The sequence below is a fragment of the Myodes glareolus genome, chromosome 20 (assembly GCF_982192425.1).
Source record: "Myodes glareolus chromosome 20, mMyoGla1.1, whole genome shotgun sequence".
In the NCBI taxonomy this organism is placed as follows: domain Eukaryota; kingdom Metazoa; phylum Chordata; class Mammalia; order Rodentia; family Cricetidae; genus Myodes; species Myodes glareolus.
This window is the reverse complement of record NC_142045.1, coordinates 26,762,635-26,782,102: the sequence shown is the minus strand read 5'-3', so window position 1 is coordinate 26,782,102 and position 19,468 is coordinate 26,762,635. Positions and strand designations below refer to the sequence as shown.

The 19,468-nt window shown below is 44.3% G+C and overlaps 1 protein-coding gene across 1 annotated transcript in view; it reads right to left on the bottom strand.

The window, feature by feature from the left end:
* Window positions 1-1,553: 1,553 nt before the first annotated feature.
* The window catches only part of Siah2 (siah E3 ubiquitin protein ligase 2), a 28,897-nt gene continuing 10,982 nt past the window's right edge, over window positions 1,554-19,468 (bottom strand). Inside the window, exon 2 of the mRNA XM_085676493.2 lies at window positions 1,554-2,189. Coding sequence (XP_085532619.1) covers window positions 1,632-2,189 — 558 coding nt within the window. The 3' untranslated portion in view covers window positions 1,554-1,631. The remainder of the gene's footprint in view (window positions 2,190-19,468) is intronic.

Sequence of the window (19,468 nt, the reverse complement as noted above, 5' to 3'; positions counted from 1 at the left end):
CTGAGCGAAGCCTCCTTTGTTAGCACCCCCAGGAGCACCAGCCCAGGGGTGGAACTGCGGAAAAGGAGCTGGACCCTCCCCTATCAATCACCAATGAAGGATATGGTGCAAAGGCAAATCCAGTGTGTGCATTTTCTCCATCGAGGGTCCTGTCTTAAAACGAGGACAGCTTGAGTCAAGAGGACACAAAGTGAGCAGCCCAGCACTCCTTGCCTGCCACAACTGTCACATACAAGCTTCACACTGCCCCTCTTAGAGAGCAAAGCCATCACTTCCAACTGCGCTGTGGTAGCTTAGCCATGCCACTGAGGTGACACTAAATCCTCTAATGATGCTCAGGCTGATTTGAATTCCCTTGTGACTTAGGGCTCGGGAGGAGAGTGTGGCACCACCATGAATGGACCTCAAGATTCTGGGCCTCAACACTAACCATGCCTCCCCCCCCGCCGAAAAAACAACGGGGGAGGGGAGGGTTGTTTTCTCACCTGACAGCTGGTAGTCAGACAGCAAACACAGTCCCAGAGATGTGACCTGCACCGCTAATGACAAGCCCTTGCACAGGCAGGGGTTTAGACACAAGGGCTGTTCCCGACCTTGGACAAGGGCACACTGAAGGTACATGCTCTAGTGGTGGTGGTGGAGGCTCCCTTGCATTTGAACACAGTAGGTGCTCAATATATGCCTACAACTCAAGCAGGAAAATAAAACCAATACTCATGTTTTGAAAAAAATTTTATTAAAAAATTAGAATGTGGAAAAAAAGAGACAAAAAAAACCCAACAACAAAAACCCAAACCCAGACAGCTGACATATGCCTTTAAAATAGCAAGCACGTGAGACTGGTTATAAAGTTTTCTCAACTACTGATCTAGTCTTTCACATCAGCTACCATCAAGGAGGGCTTCCAAGGGAAGCCGTGTGTAAACAGGTCATCCATACTATGGTGAGCGAGAGCTACGTGAGAACTCCCAACTCACTGAACGCATGAAAGCAATCAAGCCTCAGACGTGTGTCCGCGTGGATCTAGAGTTCTGGGTTCAATGTGGTGTGTGCAGAGGCTGCGGGAGCGGACAGCAGAGACCAGCAGTGCCAGAAGAGGGCAGCCTTAACAGCACCTTCACATTCTGGACCCTTCCCTGCGATGCACGCAGGCAATCCGCAAACTCTGTCTGAAAAGAGGAGAGTTCTCTCAACCTGTGTTGGAGAGGAAGACTACAGGTGTGTAAACTGGTCAGTCACCCAGACTCAAAGATGTCAACGCCATTCCTACCTCCCCCAAAGAACAGGAATCTCGCGAGAGCCACTGTGCTCTTGTCAGCTCAGGATGAGGCAGGTGGGACCAGCCCTGGACAATCTGTCAAGAGCTGTTCAGGAAGAAGGCAGAAAAGAGTTGATCTGAGATCACAGAACAGCCTCCGAATCACTAACAGGCCAACCACGTTTACACAGTCCAGTGAACTCTGCTTCCTCAGTGCCAGACAGGAAGCTGCCGTTGAGACAAAACATAGGACAGTTGTGGGTCTTGACTTGGGAAGACATAACTGAATAAAACATCTATTTAAAAAAAACTTTATTAAACAAAGAGCGTTCGCCCAAATAACTTCTCAGGTTTCTGAAAGCCTCCCGGAGCCTCACTGACAGCATGTAGAAATGGTCACATTGATCCCAAGGTTCCCATTATCTGCAAAGAGATGTGCTATGGCTGGGTCAAAAACAAGGCAGTCGCTGTTCATGATGGCTGCGGCCACACCGTCGTGAATGGACCGGGGTGTGGCTTCCCAGGTCAGTCTCCGCCGGTTCCCATTCAATTCCAGTCTGTAGGCAAAGTTCTCAGCTTGCTTGCGAGTGCCGATGAGGAGGACAATGGCAAAGAACTGCTGGTGACCTTCGTACTTCTCTTGCTTCTCAAGTACCAGCATGAAGTGGTGACCAAAACAGGACTGCATCATCACCCAGTCCACAGCCCCTGGCAGGTTAATGTCTGTAGCTAGAAAGACTATGTCCTCCCCCTGAAGGGTGGTGATACTCTTGTGGGCATGCATGAGATGGGACATCACAGCTTCCAGGGACCCCTGCCACTTGCAGGAGGCACCAGGACAGGGGCAGGAATAGGGACGGTATTCACAGATGTCTTCATGCTCTGGTTTCTCTGTGTGGTGGAGAGTCAGGGAACAGCCCGTGGTAGCATACTGCAGAGACAGAAAGAAATATATGCATCACGACTCCTTCTCAAGACCGAGTTGGTGCCAATATCTACACATACCTACCCACACGAGTTTCCTGAGCTCAAATTCTATCTTTATCTCAACAACTTTTGTTCAAGGAGGGTCAAATGTTTGAGGCAAGTCTCAGTTTCTACTCACTGTCAATAGCATCATACATAAAGTCAAGTACTGCTTTCTAGACCCCACTCCCTAATCCCAACAATGGTGAAGGGTGGGAATTAAAGTTCTTTTAAGTACATCAAACAAGCAAAACTACTGAGATAACTTAGCCCTTTCTCTTTTTCAGTAGCCCAGCTCCTTGTAAGAATTCAACTGCTTGGGGAGGGGTGGGCAAGAATTCCTGGATCACCTTTCGGCTTTTCCTGCAATCAACGACTCTGAAGACAGCACAGTCTCACTCTTTTCTGACTTAGACAGATGACAGGTCATCTAGTCAGCAGTCAGTCTCCCTTGTGGGGCCCTCTTCTTGACTGCTGGTGTGACCAAGTCTGGGCACAGCAGGAGGAGGAGGCTGGGGTCCTGTCACATGTTGCTGTCTCCTTTGTACCTGTGGCCCTGTAAGTGCTGCACCTATAAGTTTTGTTTTTAAAGAAATCTCATTCTGGGCTGGAGAGATGGCTCAGCGGTTAAGAGTACAGGCTGCTCTTCCAGAGGTCCTGGGTTCAATTCCCAGCAACCACATGATGGCTTACAACCATCTATAGTGAGATATGACTCCCTCTTCTCGCCTGTAGGCAAACATCCAGACAGAATGCTGTATACATAATAAATAAATAAATCTTTTTTTAAAAAAAGAAATCTCATTCTAGACTAGCATCTTGGCTATTATCTTAGCAGAGGTTAAGGTGAATAGGATCAAACTTCTCCTTAAAGCCTACTGAGATTTCCTGAAAAAAGGTGATATGATATAGGAATGATAGGGGAAAAAGGGTAGATTATTGAATCCACTTTAATCCAAAAAAGCTATTAATCTCAAAATATTTTACACTGGTATGGATTTTAGTTTACTGATACAAATTTAAAGTTATTTCTGCTATATTGTATGTATGTGTCTACTTTTGTTTGGGGTATTGTGTTTATGTAGCTCACTTAAAAATGGAATGTATAATTAAGATATACAGATCAATAGTCATCTATAATAGTAAAACTTAGTCATGTTAGGTAGATATGTAAATATCACAGATAAATCTAGAGAGATAGATGGTCTTCAAACACTTCAAAGACCTATAGAATATAGCATCTAATATGTTTAATAATCTAAAGGCTTTTCATGACAGAGACACTGCTCCTGGCAGCACTGATCTACTTCAACAAAGATGATGGGCTTTGAAAAAAACCTCCATATGGAGTTTGTTTTCTTTATGTAAAAAGCTAGCTATGTGGGCAAAGAAACTGACTTTGCCTCAATTGCTGATAGTTACCTACTGTCCAAACTGGACCAGAAAGAGGAAAAGAAAGAAACCAACTGTCAAACTTTTCAAGACAAGGTAGGACAGTCCTTCAAAATTCCCTGCTTTTTGTTGGGTGGTGGTGGCACACGCCTTTAATCCCAGCACTTGGGAGGCACAGGCAGGTGGATCTCTGTGAGTCGAGGCCAGCCTGGTCTACAAGAGCTAGTTCCAGGACGGGCTCCAAAGCTACAGAGAAACCCATTCTCAAACAACAACAACAATAACAAAAATCCCTGCTTCTCAAAAGTCTGTCAGGTATTTTAGGCCTATAGGCCAAAGATGGATGCCCCAACATCACTGAGGAACCTTGGGTGACTGTCCAAGTAGCCAGCTGTCTCTGTCATTTCTTAGTTTTGGAAGAGGTTTGCTCCATACTTCCTTTTTACTCAGGTAATATCTTCTTCTCAGGTCTCTGATGGAATTGAAGGCTAAATAGTTATAGTTTTCCTTGCTACAAAATCCAGACATGAAACTTGCAAAAGTGGTATAACATGTATAAGCTTGAGAGACATAAAAAAAAAAAGATAATTTTGGGTTGGTAATGCAAGTTAGGATAGAAAGTGAATTAGGTGCAAAACTTTGGACTCACCAAGATAGGACAGATAATGGAGTATTACCTCTGAATTTGCTAAATAAAAATGAACTGGACATTGTTAATGTAGTTTTTTACCTATATATATTTGTATATAGTTATTGTACTTATTATGGTTTTACAAGGTTAGTTAAAGCATTTCCTTTTTAGACAAAGGGGGACTGTTGTGTGATATTTTGATCTCATTCTGACAATAAAGCTTGCTTGGAGTCAGAGGGCGAAGCAAGCCACCGGCTGACCAGAATTCACCATAGAGTTCTGGAGGACTATGGACAGATAGGAGACAGGAAATAGTAAGATGTTCTTTTTGGAGGAAGGAATGGAAGAGGTAGGAGTTGACTGATTGCCTCTCAGCAGTTTCTCTGATTGTTCAGGTTCTTACCCTAATATCTGACTCCTGATGTTTTCTTAATAAAGAATAATTAGTTACACACTTCATCCTCGTGTTCACACACACACACACACACACACACACACACACACACACACACATCTTCCTGAGGAGACTGGGAAAGGGGAAGCTGGGTGAACATCTAACAGAGTTTGCTTTCAGACACTGCTTACTAGGGTAGGAACACAATCTTTCCTTTCCTTACCATTCTCACGACATCCCCAGGAGACACATCATGTCTGTCTATCATGACAGAAGGCCACACTAACAGGAACTGAAGAGATTTCTACTCCCAAACATCACAAGAATGACAATGCTAATTCTACTTACCAGAGGGAGGATCCACCCACAGATTATCTACCCAGTAACTCTGTGCTGTGGTCTCAGGAAGACTTAAGAACTGGAAACCACTCTTCAGGTATAATGAGGAGTTAGTTTCTGTCTTTGGAGCACACGGTAGCTGATAAACTGCCTGGCTGACTGCCCTTAATCTCCAGCCCTCCGCTGAAGCAAGCAGGTGCCAAAGAAATGACCTCACCAGGTCATCTTTCTAGGATACTAAGATAAGAAAGCAAACCAACCTGTAAATTCACAACTGCCTTTGCTCCTCCTTATCCTGACCTATGAAATAAGCCCCTTATAACCTTAACACAGGTCAAATTCCAATCTTCATAGAATGTCTTTCTAGCAGCCAGGAGGGCCTAAGAACCTTATCCACACAGGACACCAAGGTGAAGTCTCTGAGAGAATGCAGAAGCCAAGATAACAACCTCTCCTCACAGGGAACTCAAAGAAAAGACACTTGAAAAAAATACAGCAGTGCGTGGTGGTGTAAGAGGGGTGTGTCTGAATACTATTGCTCTGGAGGCTGAGGCAGGAGGATTGCATGTTTCAGACTCTCCTTAATTACACAGAACTCTATTTCAAAAAACAGAAACAAAACGAACAAAATGGCAGCTCATGCCTCTACCACTTTGGCAGAAATTTTCTGCTATCTGCTTTATTGATAGGAATCACTTGTTATATTTCTGAACCATAGACTAATTTTAAAAGTTCAGGTAAAGAAAAATTCTTGGGCAGCAGGAGAAAGAGTTATCCCTCCCCCCCTTTTTTTTAATTGTGTGATACATTTTTCTCCACTCCTCTCCCTTCCTCCCCCTCCCCCCATGACTCCCACGGTCCCAATTTTCTCAGGAAATCTTGGCTTTTTCGCCTTCCTATTTAGATCCATATACGTCTCTCTTAGAGTCCTCTTTGTTGTCTAGGTTCTCTGGGGTTGTGGATTGTAGGCTGGATTTTTTTTATTTATGTCTAGAAGCCATTTATAAGTGAGTATATATTTGTCTTTCTGGATCTGGGTTACCTCAATGTTTTTTCTAGCTCCATCCATTTGCCTACAAATTCAAGATGCCAGTATCTTTTACTGCTATGTAGTACTCCACTGTACAAATGTACCACAGAGGACTGATCTCCAAAATATATAAGGAACTCAAGAAACTTGACATCAAAAGAACAAATAATCCAAAAAAGGGAGTACACCTAAACAAAGAACTCTCAACAGAGAAATCTCAAAAGGCTGAAAGATACTTAAGGAAATGCTCAATGTCCTTAGCCATCAAAGAAATTCAAATGAAAACAACCCTGAGATTCCCTCTTACACCTGTAAGAATGGCCAAGATCAAAAACACTGATGACAATTTATGCTGGAGAGGATGTGGGGTAAGGAGAACACTTCTGCATTGCTGGTGGGAGAGCAAACTGGTACAGCTGCTTTGGAAATCAGTATGGTGATTTCTCAGAAAATTAGGAAACAACCTATCTCAAGACCCAGCAATACTGCTATTGGGTATATACCCAAAGGATGCTCAATTATACCACAAGGACATGTGTTCAACTATGTTCACAGCAGCATTATTTGTAATAGCCAGAACCTGGAAACAACCTAGATGCCCCTCAACAGAAGAATGGGTAAAGAAAATGTGGGACATTTACACAATGGAGATTTATCCTTTTTTTATTTACACTGTGTTCTCAGCTTTTTAAATAGTAAGAAGTCTCATGAACAGTTTTAAATATGGGGTGTGGGCAGGACAGAGAGTCTCCTGATGGTCTCCTGTGGACAGCTGGTGAGGCACTTCAGTCATAGTTTTAAAAACACAAATAAACACAGCACAAATAGCAAGAACCTCTCCGTGCCTGGCTTAGCATTTGGATGGAAAGATGTCTTAGGATGGGCTGCTGACCTTAGCTGCCCAGGATGAAGCCCAGGAATAAAGCAAAGCCTGGCAATAGGACAGTATCCAGGACAGCGTGTTCCTGGCCTCTCCCCGAAGCCCCAGGCCACCCACCTCCAGCCAACATCCACGACAAGCATGTCTATCAGCAGTGTAGCTTGGGAACCTGCCCTGCTCAGGTAGGAATCTGTGCGTGTTCTACTACTTACCTGGTCGTCACACATGTAACTCTTCTTCAAAGTAACCTCCAAGTCGCAAAAAAAAAAAAAAAAAAAAAAGAAGAGGCATTTCTTTGCCCTAGTGTGGACAACAACCTTCTGAAAAGATTCTGCTCTAGAGACGTTTTTAAAGCCTTTGGTTTTTTACTGTTTCTTCTAAACCAGCTGAACTTCAAGACCAATCTATTCCCATTTCACTCTTGTAGTAGTTCAGGACCACAGAAGCCATTTCTATGGTAACTGAATTAAAGATTACCTCCAAGAAAGAACCATTCAATCTTTTTTGTGTGTGTGTGTGTGTGTGTGTGTGTGTGTGTGGTACCTATGTACGTCAAGTCACCCTACTGTCTGGCTCATCTGTGCCATATATCTACTTATTTAACACAGGCTCAGTGATCTAGGGCCATGTGAAGCAAATGGTTCTCTCTCTGACATTTGTGGTGAGAGAGAGGGCTGTCCAGTCACAGGCCTGGTTTCTTCCTGTACACAAGTGCAGCTGGGCAGAGTCCCTGGGCTCCTCCACAGAGAGGCCTGTGTGTCCTGGGACACACCCGCAGCTATAAATGAGGCTTCTCCTTTGGGAAAGGTGTGTTCGTTTCCCCCAAAGGGTGGGGTTATTTTTTAGTAACTCTCTCTGAAGGAGGAGGAAAGAAAGAAAGGCACACAGAAAAATAAGGGAGGTAGGAGAGGACCAACTCAACGCTAAAGAACTTGGGGAGGAAGAGAAGGAGAATCAAATGTGGACATCACCCGAGGACTGTCTGTGTAGCGGCCTGTCAGGTGCTGCCACGCAACGGTCTTGTGCAAACGTGTTCTGCACTGAAAGGCTATGCACCCTGCTGCTCCCTGCTTAAGTCTTTGCAGAAAGCAGTAAATAGCTCCCATTCTTTCCTGGTGAGAGGTTTGAAGGCTGTATTTAAGGTGGAATTTAAGCAGGGTTTCCCATTTGACACAGAAACCCTTTCATATACAAATATAAAACTAGTTCATATACAAGTATGTATGAGACACTACAGCATACGAATATGACATTTATTTACCTAATAAACAGCAACATTAATTGTTTAGAAAATGAGGTTATAAGCTAAATATGTTCTCATCCAGAATGCTAGTGAAGGTTGTGTGTGCTGTAGGAGGTTTGGACCAAGTCATGTAGTCTGTTTCATTAAACTTGATTCTGTGAAATTCCAGAATTACACACCGAACACCAACAATCAGTCTCCACTACAACTGAGGTGCCAGGAGCTCTGTGGCAGAAGTTGGTCCCTCTGGGGCACTGTGAGGTAAATGCCCTGCCTCCATCTGCTTACCTCCAAGGAAACAGCTCAGGCTCGTTAGCAGGATCCCTGCCAGTGTCTCAAATGAGAATGTCTCAAAAATAAATAACAAAAATAAAACAGCCAATATTCTGCTGTTGGATGTGAATCAAATCTAAGAATGACCTTTTCCTGAGCAAGTACGAGCAAACAACGCTTGTTCCAATCTAAATAAGCTCTAATGGCCATAAAATGCACACTGATAGTTAACTACAATTTGTAGCTCTGGCCTGGGAACCCACCCTCAATGCTGCAGAGGGCATTTCTAGGACAGCCACTGCACTCAGCTCAGCACGGGACTGCAGATTAGAGAGCACGTGTCTATGCTGAGTCGTATTTCCTGACGACATGAAGACGCCCTGGCTTTGGAGAGGAGCACAAGGGGTCAGCCTGCAGCTAGCATTCAAATGGTTAACAATATAGATCTGAGCTGAAAACACACATGGCAAGAAGGGTCTAGAGAATCTGGATAGAGGCCGTTGTTTTGTTTTACACAATATTGTAACTGTTGTCGGTGCTTTAGATTACATCCAAATTAAACTGTATGAAGGAATCCAGGAGAGAGGTTGGCATGTTTACATTTTAAGGGATTAAGGGTTCTTATGAGGAGTTGGTTGAATGAACTGAGCTTTCTCCTAGTGTTTTCCTGGGAGTAAACACACTTCTGCATAAAACATCTACATAAAAATGAACCAAAGTTACTCACTTTTTTTCCCCAAGGTTCTGTGGGACTCATTTCTAGTGAAGCAACAAAGTTTTACAATGAAGAACAAACTCTTATAAAAACCAACATGTTTCTGGGCCTCACAGAAGCTAGAGTGTCCACATCACCTGCTGATCCCACTTGGTCCTCACAGAAGACAGAGTGTCCACATCACCTGCTGACCCCACCCAGGCTGGCAGTCTGGACTGCTGCTCTGAGGCCTGCTCTGCTACTTGTGGCCACGTCACATTATCCACCACATAAACAGGTCCATTCCACTCTAAGACCCCAGCTAAAATGTGAGTTCCAGGATGGAATCGGCCCAATTCCCCATTTTCTTACAGGGTTCTAGAAATGGAGTACAGTGTGCGAGTCTAACAGGAGGGAGGTGCAATTTACCGTGCACGGTCTGTAGGTAACCAGGGGATGAACTAGCTGCTGTCTGTCTTCTCAACACTTCACTTGTTCAGCTGGGGATTTGGGATGAAGCTACAATAGTATGCTAAACTCAGCATGGCAATACCTAGTTTACCAAAGTAATCGGTACTGGGAACAAGACCGAGGGTCTTATGCAGATGAGGCAAGTGATACACTCATGAACTACATGTCCAGCCTCAAAATAACCAGTTTTTAAAAACGGAATTTTGGGGGCTGGAGAGATGACTCAGTGGTTAAGAGTACTGGCTGCTCTTCCAGAGGACCCACCCACATGGCAGCTTACAGTGTCTGTAACTCCAGTTTCAGGGGATCTGGCACCCTTACAAAGACAAACACGGAGGCAAAACACCAATGCACATAAAATAAAAATAAGTCATTTAAAAAAATTTAGCTCTTAAAAACAAAAACACAGCCTTCTAGCAATTCAAACTAACTTTATGATTAAAATGTTTATCTGATTTCCAAATATCACCAAGTGATCATAGATTATTTTCCCAATTTTTTTATAGGCCTGATAATTTTGTTTAAGTTCTGATTTACTGGTTCTATTACCTGCCCTTGTCTAGCTGGTACTGATAGATGAGTAAACACGAAGCTTATCTGCAGATGATGTACAGTCTCACACCACGCTGATTTTACTTCAGCTGGGAATCTCACTTTAGATTTTAGTATTAAAAGAGGATCCGGTAGTTTTGGATCATGTAGGGAAAATGTTCATACTTTTAAATATCAAAATTCTAGGGTTCTCCTCTCACTGTTGGTAAAGATGTTTCACATTATTTTATTTATATAAACAATTAGTGTGGCCCTTGTAACTCTCCTGAAATGTCCCACAGAGCAGAAACAAACAGGTCCGCTCTGCTTTGACCACCATACGCCTCTCTGGATTGACAGCCACTGGTGGAGCACCTGTGTTTAGAGGCCAGCGCTAGAGCCTGTTTGTGTGCTTAACCACAAGAGAGCGTGTACTCTTAAGGAGAACCCCTGAACAGTGGAACAAAGTAAAGCTGCCCAGCCTGTATCAGCTCAGATCCTCCTCTAAGCACCCTGGCATATTTTCCTGTAACCCCCAGATAATAAGTGAGAAGATACTAAGATACTATTACTGAGCCTTAGACTGTCAAACAGTGTCACCAAACACTGGTGAGACTAATATACTGTTAACTTGACAAACTTTGTTTAGAGGAAGGCCATTCTAGTTAAAATCCTGGGTTCACAAATCTATCCTTTATTCCTAAGACAAAACAGACTGCACACAATAGACAGCTTTCTTACTAAACGGTGTGTTGGTGGAAGACTTTGGGGAATTGCTATTCCTGAGATCTGAGAGCATTCTGTGAAGGAGAGAGGACCTTGCAAGGACTCTTTGGGCTAGCAGTAGTTTATTTTTAATCTTAGAAACATTGAGCAAAAGTTGATTTTTGACCACATGTTTCTCATTTGTCCACAGCCAGAGTTAGTAGACAAGTGCACAGTCACCAGAAACCAGTTTTGTGAGGTCCTTTCAGTGCAAACAAAAGCACTGGACACAGTACCGGAGCAAAGGCTTTCTGCCAGGCTCCTAGCACCTGGCCAACCCTTTCCCTGTTCTCTCTCCAATGCCAGGTCCCCACCTGCACAACTGTATTGACAACACCAACAAGCCCTAAACGGTGCATCTCCCTTATTAACCTTTTATCGTCAAAATCAATCAGATTCACCAGAAGATTGGTAGGGTTGTTAGATTAACAAATAAAATACAAGGCACTCAGTGTATCTTCAGGCAGGTTTTTCTTCTTGTTGTTTTATGTACTTATACTTCCTTCCAAGATTATATGCTGCTTAACTGAAGTTCAAATCTAACTAGGCATTCTGAATTACATCTGGCAACCCTGGGAAGAGGGCCCCTCTGTGATCACAGCCAGCCCTCCCAAAGCCAGTGCTTTGAGTCTGCAGTGGGAAGGGGACCGTGGCTTCTTAGCCAAGTGGAGGAGAGGACAAAAGAGACAGGGGCTGTAAGAGAAGAATGACTGCTTCAGACTGAAGCCTGCTTTGTTCAAACCGACATCGAGGAGCGTTCTTCTCTTATGGGGCACGCTGACTGTGTCCCATCTCCTTCACAAAGAGGCTGGGAGGACAACAGTGACAACGTGCAGGGCACCTAAAGGAAGGAAGCCTCACTGAGGTCCACAGATGACCTTCCACCCCTTCTTCAGGAGAAAACGGCAGCCCACAGCCCTAGGGACTCCTGTCTGCTCTTCTCAGTGCAATGCGGCTCTGCTGGCTTAGCTGTCTCTATTACTGGGCTCCAGGAAGGCGAATGGGGACAGTGGCAGGTGAGGCAGACTGGTGGGTCACTGAAAGGAGGAGGCCTGGAGCTGTAGAAGGATGTCTACAAGAGTGAGGGGGTTAAAATTAGGTGGGCCATGAGCAGCGGCAACCAGCGGAGGCCTGAGTTGACTTTAGGGAGCACTGAATCATTAGCAGCATTGGCCATCAAGGTCAACATGGGAAGGAATGGAGCTACGAGTAAGTTTCAGGGTCTAAACCAGTTTGACTTTACCAACAAGGACCTGTTCCCTGCCGATGTACTACAGAATCCCTAGAAACAGTATCCTTAGGAAATGGTCAAATTCTGCCCAAGGATTCAGGTTAGTAGTAATTAAAATAAAATCACAGCAAGAAAATGAAATTAAAAATGGCTACTAACAGGAAGCTAAGGGAATAGTTCTGGTGCCTTTATGGGAGGGCAGTGCAATCAGCATAGAACATGACCTCAAAGAATGTTTATCAGCATAGAAAAAAGCAGCCACAGTGTGAAAAGCCAAAACCAGCAGGAAAAATGGTGCTTCTCATGCTTCTTGGTGGGGAAAGTGTGAGTGAGAGGAACCACTGTATTATGGGTCTGTTTGCAAGGAACCTACAGAACGGAGTCATGGTTATTACAGAGGGGAATTATAGGGCACTTTGATTTTATATCACTTTCTGTTCAGTTGTACATTCAGAAAGGATGATCACCGTGTTTCCCTCTGAATAAAAATGTAAAGTAAAAATAACTTGAAATGTGTAAAATAAGACATATAAAATAAAACATATAGACTTAAAAGTGATGCCTAACTAAACCAGGCTTCAAAAGATAATGGCACATGCCCACCACCTCAGGAGACTGAGGCAAGATCAGTTTTGAGATCAGCCTGGGCTACATAACAATGTCTTGCCTTCCTCAATTAAAAAAAGGAAGGGAGAAAAGGAGGGAAGGAAGGACAGAAAATTAGATTACAACAAGGGGAAGAATGAAAAAAGTCAGATCCTAAACGCCAATGAACCAATGTCAGAACATCACCGGGCTCTAGGAGACCCTAAGATGGCTCACACCATCAGGAGTCGGGGAGAGAAGCCCAGTGAGAGACGTCATGGGTGGAATTAAGAGCCATTCTTTTTTCCTTTTCCAGTTTATGTCTGCCTGAAGCAACGCTACTCATCATTTGCTTCCTCTGAGCGTCTAACTGTGCATTTATTTAGCGCCAAGGCAGTGTGAGGCACTTTGTATGAATCATTACCACCAACCCCAGCACTGAGCTGTTTTACAAATAAGCCTCTGGACTTAGGGAAGCGAGCAGCCAGCCACGGTGGGCAGGGAGTGAAGATGCAAACCAGGTGTTAACTGGGGCCTGCTGTTAGGACTACCAGAGCCAGGGAGCCTAGCAGTGGGAGGGATCAAAGGCGCCACCATATTCTAAGTTTTTGGTTTGTTTGTTTCTTGTTTTTGTTTTGTTTTGCTTTGTTTTGTTTTTTGAGACAGGGTTTCTCTGTAGCTTTGGAGCCTGTCCTGGAACTAGCTCTATGTAGACCAGGCTGGTCTTGAACTCACAGAGATCTGCCTGTCTCTGCCTCCCAGAGTGCTGGGATTAAAGGTGTGCCTACTACCACCCAGCTCTGCTCAGCTTTAAAACAATGCACAAGCCCACATCTTCACCACAGGAACGCTGTCCAGCCTATCTCTGTGGTGATTTCTCATCCCATAGATGCCACACAGTCCAAAAAGTCACGACATAAAATCTTTACCAGACCGGAAGTGGAGGAGGGTTGGCTAGTTATCAGGAACTAGCAGAGACAGGTGGGTGACCGGTGCGAAGCTAATCGAGCACCACTAGATAATTTCCAGGAACACCAATAAAACCTTGGAGGTAGCTGAAGTATGAAGACGCATTTAACCAGAAAAACATCTTCAGTTTTCTTTTCTGGATGTTCAGAGTGGATCCTGGTTCTAGTACCCCATGGATAATCACATCTCCCAGGTGGTACTTGGTGGTGGTGGAAGCTGGCACTCAGGTGGAGGCCATATCTGTTCGAATAGGAAGTGCTACTTAGCTTGGCCTTCATACAATCACACAAACGCAATACTTTGTAAGGGGCTTATAAGAAAGATCTGTAAGGAACAGTGAGAGACTACAATTAATCTCTGGTTGGCACTTTATGGGCCAGATTTGCCATATTAGTCTGGCTGTAGGAAGGACCAATTTTAATGACAGTTTACTCCAGCTCTGGACTGTGGTGACCAATTGACATTCTTTGGTCAATTTCATTAGAATGAACATTAAACCTTAGCACTGCTATGTGAGAGTCTAGCCTCCAGTTCTATTCGATATATAAGAGCTGTACTGTCAACCTTATTCTTTAAAGTCCTGAACCGTGGAGGAATGGGTTTAAGCCGTGATTCTTTGTGTACTATTCTAAGTCTCTGGGCCAACCCGGTCAATTTGAGGCAGTCATAAAGAGTGGAGAGACAGCTTCCAAAGAAAACAACTGTCATGGGAGAATTCTTGAGATTAAGAAGAAATCTTTGAAAGTATTTTTGCTAATGGGTTTCCCTGTTCCAGCACAAAAGCACCTGGCTCCACTTCCCATGGTGATGAAGGGTCCTCTGTGGCTTTCTAATCCATTCTTAAGGCACCCATCATGGAGGAAGTCCCTCTGTTCGTTTTAACAGAGGAACTACCTGGCTCAGGGAGGGTACTGGCTAGACCACAGCCAGGACTTCTGAGAACCCCTCTGCCTTCTTAGTGCTTTACACCATGACTACTGACCAGAGTCCAGACCTTTAGGGCAGGAAAAATCACTAGGTAATCATCAGCCCCAGACCTGCTCCTAAAGACCCACAGGTGCAAACAATAACTTGCCTTGTACAAAGTCAGCTATCTAATCGCTAGGACAACATTCATGGCCCATGGGGATCAGAATGAACACCCCTTAGAAAATAAAGGTTAAAATCCCTGTGAGGCCTGTCAGAGTTCCAGATCAGGTATGCAGGGATGAAGTAAGAGTTCGGCTCCAGTCAAAGGCTATCCCTAAGCAGGAGTGTGGCCTGTAGGTACGGATTGTTTGGCCTGTCAGAGCTGGCTCTAAGTTTGCGTTTGGCCAAAGTTGAGACAAAGAGAGAGGGGTTAGGGGTTGAGATATGACATCAAAGTCCAGTTTCTAGTTTGTCTTTTTCTCCTATGAATGCCTGGCATGACTGTGTCCACATTCCCAGCTCTTGGACAAGAGGAAAGGTTGCCTTCTGGTTTGTTTTTGTGATGTAGAGTCCAGCTGGGCTCAGGTGATCCAGCTCAGTCTAGGGCAGCCCTCTTTGGAGGGGCCTGAGCTCCCCAGAATTTGTATGTCTAGAACAGTGGTTCTCAACCTGTGGGGCGACCCCTTTGAGGTCACCTGAGACCACGGGATAACACAGATATTTGCACTCCTAATCATAACAGTAGCAAAATTACAGTTATGAAGAAGAAGGAAAATAAACTTATAGTTGGGGGTCACCACAGCATGAGGAACTGTATTAAAGGATCGTGGCATTGGAGTTGAGAGCCAATGCTCTAGCGGCTTCCCCAGCCCCAGGCTGTGTGCGTCAGACACCTTTCTTCCTTGCCTCCTAGACCCGGGGAGCACCACAGGGACGACCAGGGCCACTCCTTTCAAGGGTCAACTACGCTGTCTGACATTATTTATTTTTTTAAAAAGCAATCTAACCACAGGCAAGACTTATCTGGCTGTGATGACAGGCGGTCTATATGACAGGAACTTTCAAAGAAGATGTATGAGAATAGAAAATGTGTACGACAACAATGTAAGTAGACTAGAGAAGGTCAGTATCTCCTACAGCTGTGGACAGAAATCCCTGGACAACACAAAGCACCGCCGAGGGACCAGCGAGATGGTGAGGACAGTACTCAGCAAGTAAGGGCACCTGCCACAAAGCCAAGGACCCGAGTCTGATCCCTGGCCAAGACTGACCCAGGAGATGGAAGGAGAGAACTGACTCCCACAAGCTGTCCTGACTTCCACAGTGTGCCCCACACATATGTGAATACACACAACACATAACAACACGTTAAAAAATGTACCACTAAGTGGTGAGATAGACTGCGCAGTTGGCATGGCAACCTTCACCTTGTTCCCTACACCCACTTTCCACTGAGACATAGAACAGACTGTAGACGAGAAATGGACTGAAAACACCAAAGTAAGCATATCTTGATAAAAATCCTTAGAAAGGAAGATCTGACTTAAGTCATGTAGTCTATATTAGCAGTGTGGTAACACTTTAATATTTAATTATCTGGTTTCACACTTTACGTAAGGTAGTTATTTGGCAACACACCCATTCTTTTTAATCGGACAGTCCAAAGCGATGTTGGGACAGCATCATCTGAACTCCTCCAACCAGATGGCTTTAGTACCTGTGGTAGCCTTGAATTACAACCTGGAAGCCTGGAATAAAAATTCAGATTCAAAATCCCCGCATACTAAGGAGCACAGCAAAGATGTGTGCCTGACCATGTGACACACTTAACCATCTACAACCCGAGACTCGTCGTCTAGGAGAACTAATAAACGTCGCCTCCTGCAAATGAGTTTGTACAGAGCGGGAATGCAGTGCATTCCACACAGCCTCCCCACTCTTCATGGAATGAAACCCGACTTCCTTAGTCGGGCAGCCTGGCTCTTCATTTACAGAGGAGAAACTCAAGGCTTCCCTACCTCACTGCCCACTCTAAGAAAATGGAGAGAATCCAGCAACTCTTGACTCTTCTGGGCACTTAATACTGAACACTATTTTTGCATGAGCTGGCTTATAGAAAGAAGAGCAGGGGGCAGTGTGTGGCAGTGCTCAGGAATTTCAGGAGTCTCAAACTGCAGGTTAAAATAAAAGCTGGGGACACAGACCCATCTTGTCTCACACAGGCCCTTTTCCTTAATGTTTCTCCCCTCCAAGACTAGTTTTGGTTGCTGCAGTAAGTACACATCCAAACTTGGCTTATCCATACCAAGTGGCTGAGCTGCCCTGCTCGACAGTTTGGATTACTACTTAACCAAATGCATGGGATGCACATTCCAGTTTTATAAACCTCACACATGTGCACATAAAAAAGTAACTACCACCTATGGTAAGCTTGGTTCCTGGTCTATATGATGGCTTGGCCCAGCTGCATTCATACAGAACAGAATGAGAAAAACACTCGCACACACTGGTACTGCAAAAGTTCAAGGATGACTTCACAAGCCTGCTCAGATAGTAGGAAAGAATACATGTTTCTATGGGAACCAAAGTAAAACGCTACACACCAGCAGCACTACTAAATGCTGACTATCAAGTAGAGCTATTTCTTCCACAGCCACTGAAAGTTTGGAGAAAGTAAAGGAGGAAGACGGCTCTGCAGGAATCGGGAGGGGATCTCAATGCCAATCACCACTCTACCAGCCATCATCTGCTTCCCCCGTCACACAGCAGCAGCCTTCTTCATCACTCAAGAAAGCTATGAAAAGCCGCTCTGGCCAGGGAAGCAAGTCGGCTAACTGCAGATCTTCACCTATTCCGCCTAGTCCCCAAATCCAACCCCCATCCTCACCCCTAGCTCTGTATTAACCCACCTGCTGCACCCCCACCCTGTACCCATCTCCAGGGGACCACACAGACGTGCTCCTCCAGATTTCCCTATTGCCAACTTACTGCTTTATGCCCGTCCTCGACACTTACAGGCGCATACTGGGACCACGAGGCCACTATGACAGGGAAAGCAGGTGAGGACACTGCAAACCTTCACATCTCCCCCTCCATTCCGCGAAGCCCGATCCCCTAGGCTCATCCTCAGGTCTGTAGCAGGCCTTCTGTGATGGCCTCTGCTCACTCAATGTCCCTACACTTGAGGACTAAGCAGGTGCTGGAAAACATCCTCCTTTCTTCCCGCTCAAGGACTCTCAACCACCTCCAGCCCTTTCCCATTCCGAAGGGTCAGCTCCCAATACCTACCCTGGAAGCCCAGTGCCCACACCTATCCAGACCCCAGAAGCATTCCCTACCAGGTAATGCGCTGCCACCACAGTCTCTTAAAATTCAGAGAGGGCAACAGGAAACAACGAACAAGACAGCCACCCAGCAAAGACAACACCAGGTATCAGCACCTACAATTACAATCACCCTAAACCCAGGTGATTAGACACTAGTGTCGAACACAACCAACAAGAGTCAGGACAGTACGTCTCCACCAGAGTCCAGCGACTCTACCAGAGCGGGTCCTAAGCATTCCCACATAGCTGAAGCACAAGAAGACCACCTTACAACAGCCTTTATGAAGATGATAGAGGTCCTTAGAGAGGAAATGAATAAATCCTTTAAAAAAATCCAGAAAAACACAACAGTGAAAAGAAATGAATAAAACAGTTCAAAACCCAAAGTGGAAACAGAATCAATAGAGAAAAATCCAAACTGTGGGAAATTTGGAAAGGAAAAGTTTAGCCTCATTAACAGAATATAAGAGATGGAAGAGAGAATCTTTGGCATTGAAGATACGATAGAAGAAATACATACATTAATCAAAGAAAACGTTAAATCTAAAAAGTTACTAATACAAAACATCCAAGAAATCTGGGGAACGATGAAAAGACCAAATCTAAGAATAATAGGAATAGAGGAAGAAGAAACCCAGGTCAAGGTCACAGCAAATATTTTCAACAAAATCACAGAAGAAAATTTCTCTAACCTAAAGTACAAGAAGCATACAGAACATGAAATAGACTGGATCAGAAAAAACGTCCTGTGGCACATAATAATCCAAAAACTAAACCTATAGAATCAAGAAAGAATATTAAAAGTTGTGAGGGAAAAACACCAAGTAACTATAAAAACAGACCTGTTAGAATATCACTTGACTTCTCAGTGGAGACTCTGAAAGCCAGAAGTGCCTGGACGGATGTTCTACAGACTGAGAGACCACAGATGTCAGCCCAGACTACTATACTCGGCAAAACTTTCAATCACTACAGATGGAGAAAAATAACACATTCCATGATAAAACTGAACTTAAGCATTATCTAACTACAAAATACAGCCCTAAAGAAGGTGCTAGAAGGAAAATTTTAACCTAAAGAGGTTAATTAAAGAGAATACATGGAATAAATAATCTCACACAAGGAAATCGAGAGGTAGCACACACATACACCACCATCACCACCACCACCACCACCAACAACAACAACAAAATAACAGGAACCAACAAATACCACTCATTGATCTCTGTCATCACCGATGTTCTAAATGCTCCCATAAAAAGACCCCTAACAGAATGAATGCAAAACCAGGATCCATCCTTCTGCTGCATCCAAGAAACACATTTCAACATCAAGGATAGACATCACCTCAGGGTAAAGGGATAGAAAAAGATATTCCAAGCAAGTAGACCTAAGAAGCAAGCTGGTGTAATCATTCTAATATCTGACAAAATAGACTGCAAACCAAAACTAATCAGAAGAGATAGGGAAAGACACTGCATACTCAGCGAAGGAAAAAGTCACTGAGAGGACATTGCAGTTCTTAACATCCATGCACGAAACACAGAACATCCAAATTTGCAAAAGAAACACTAGTGCAGC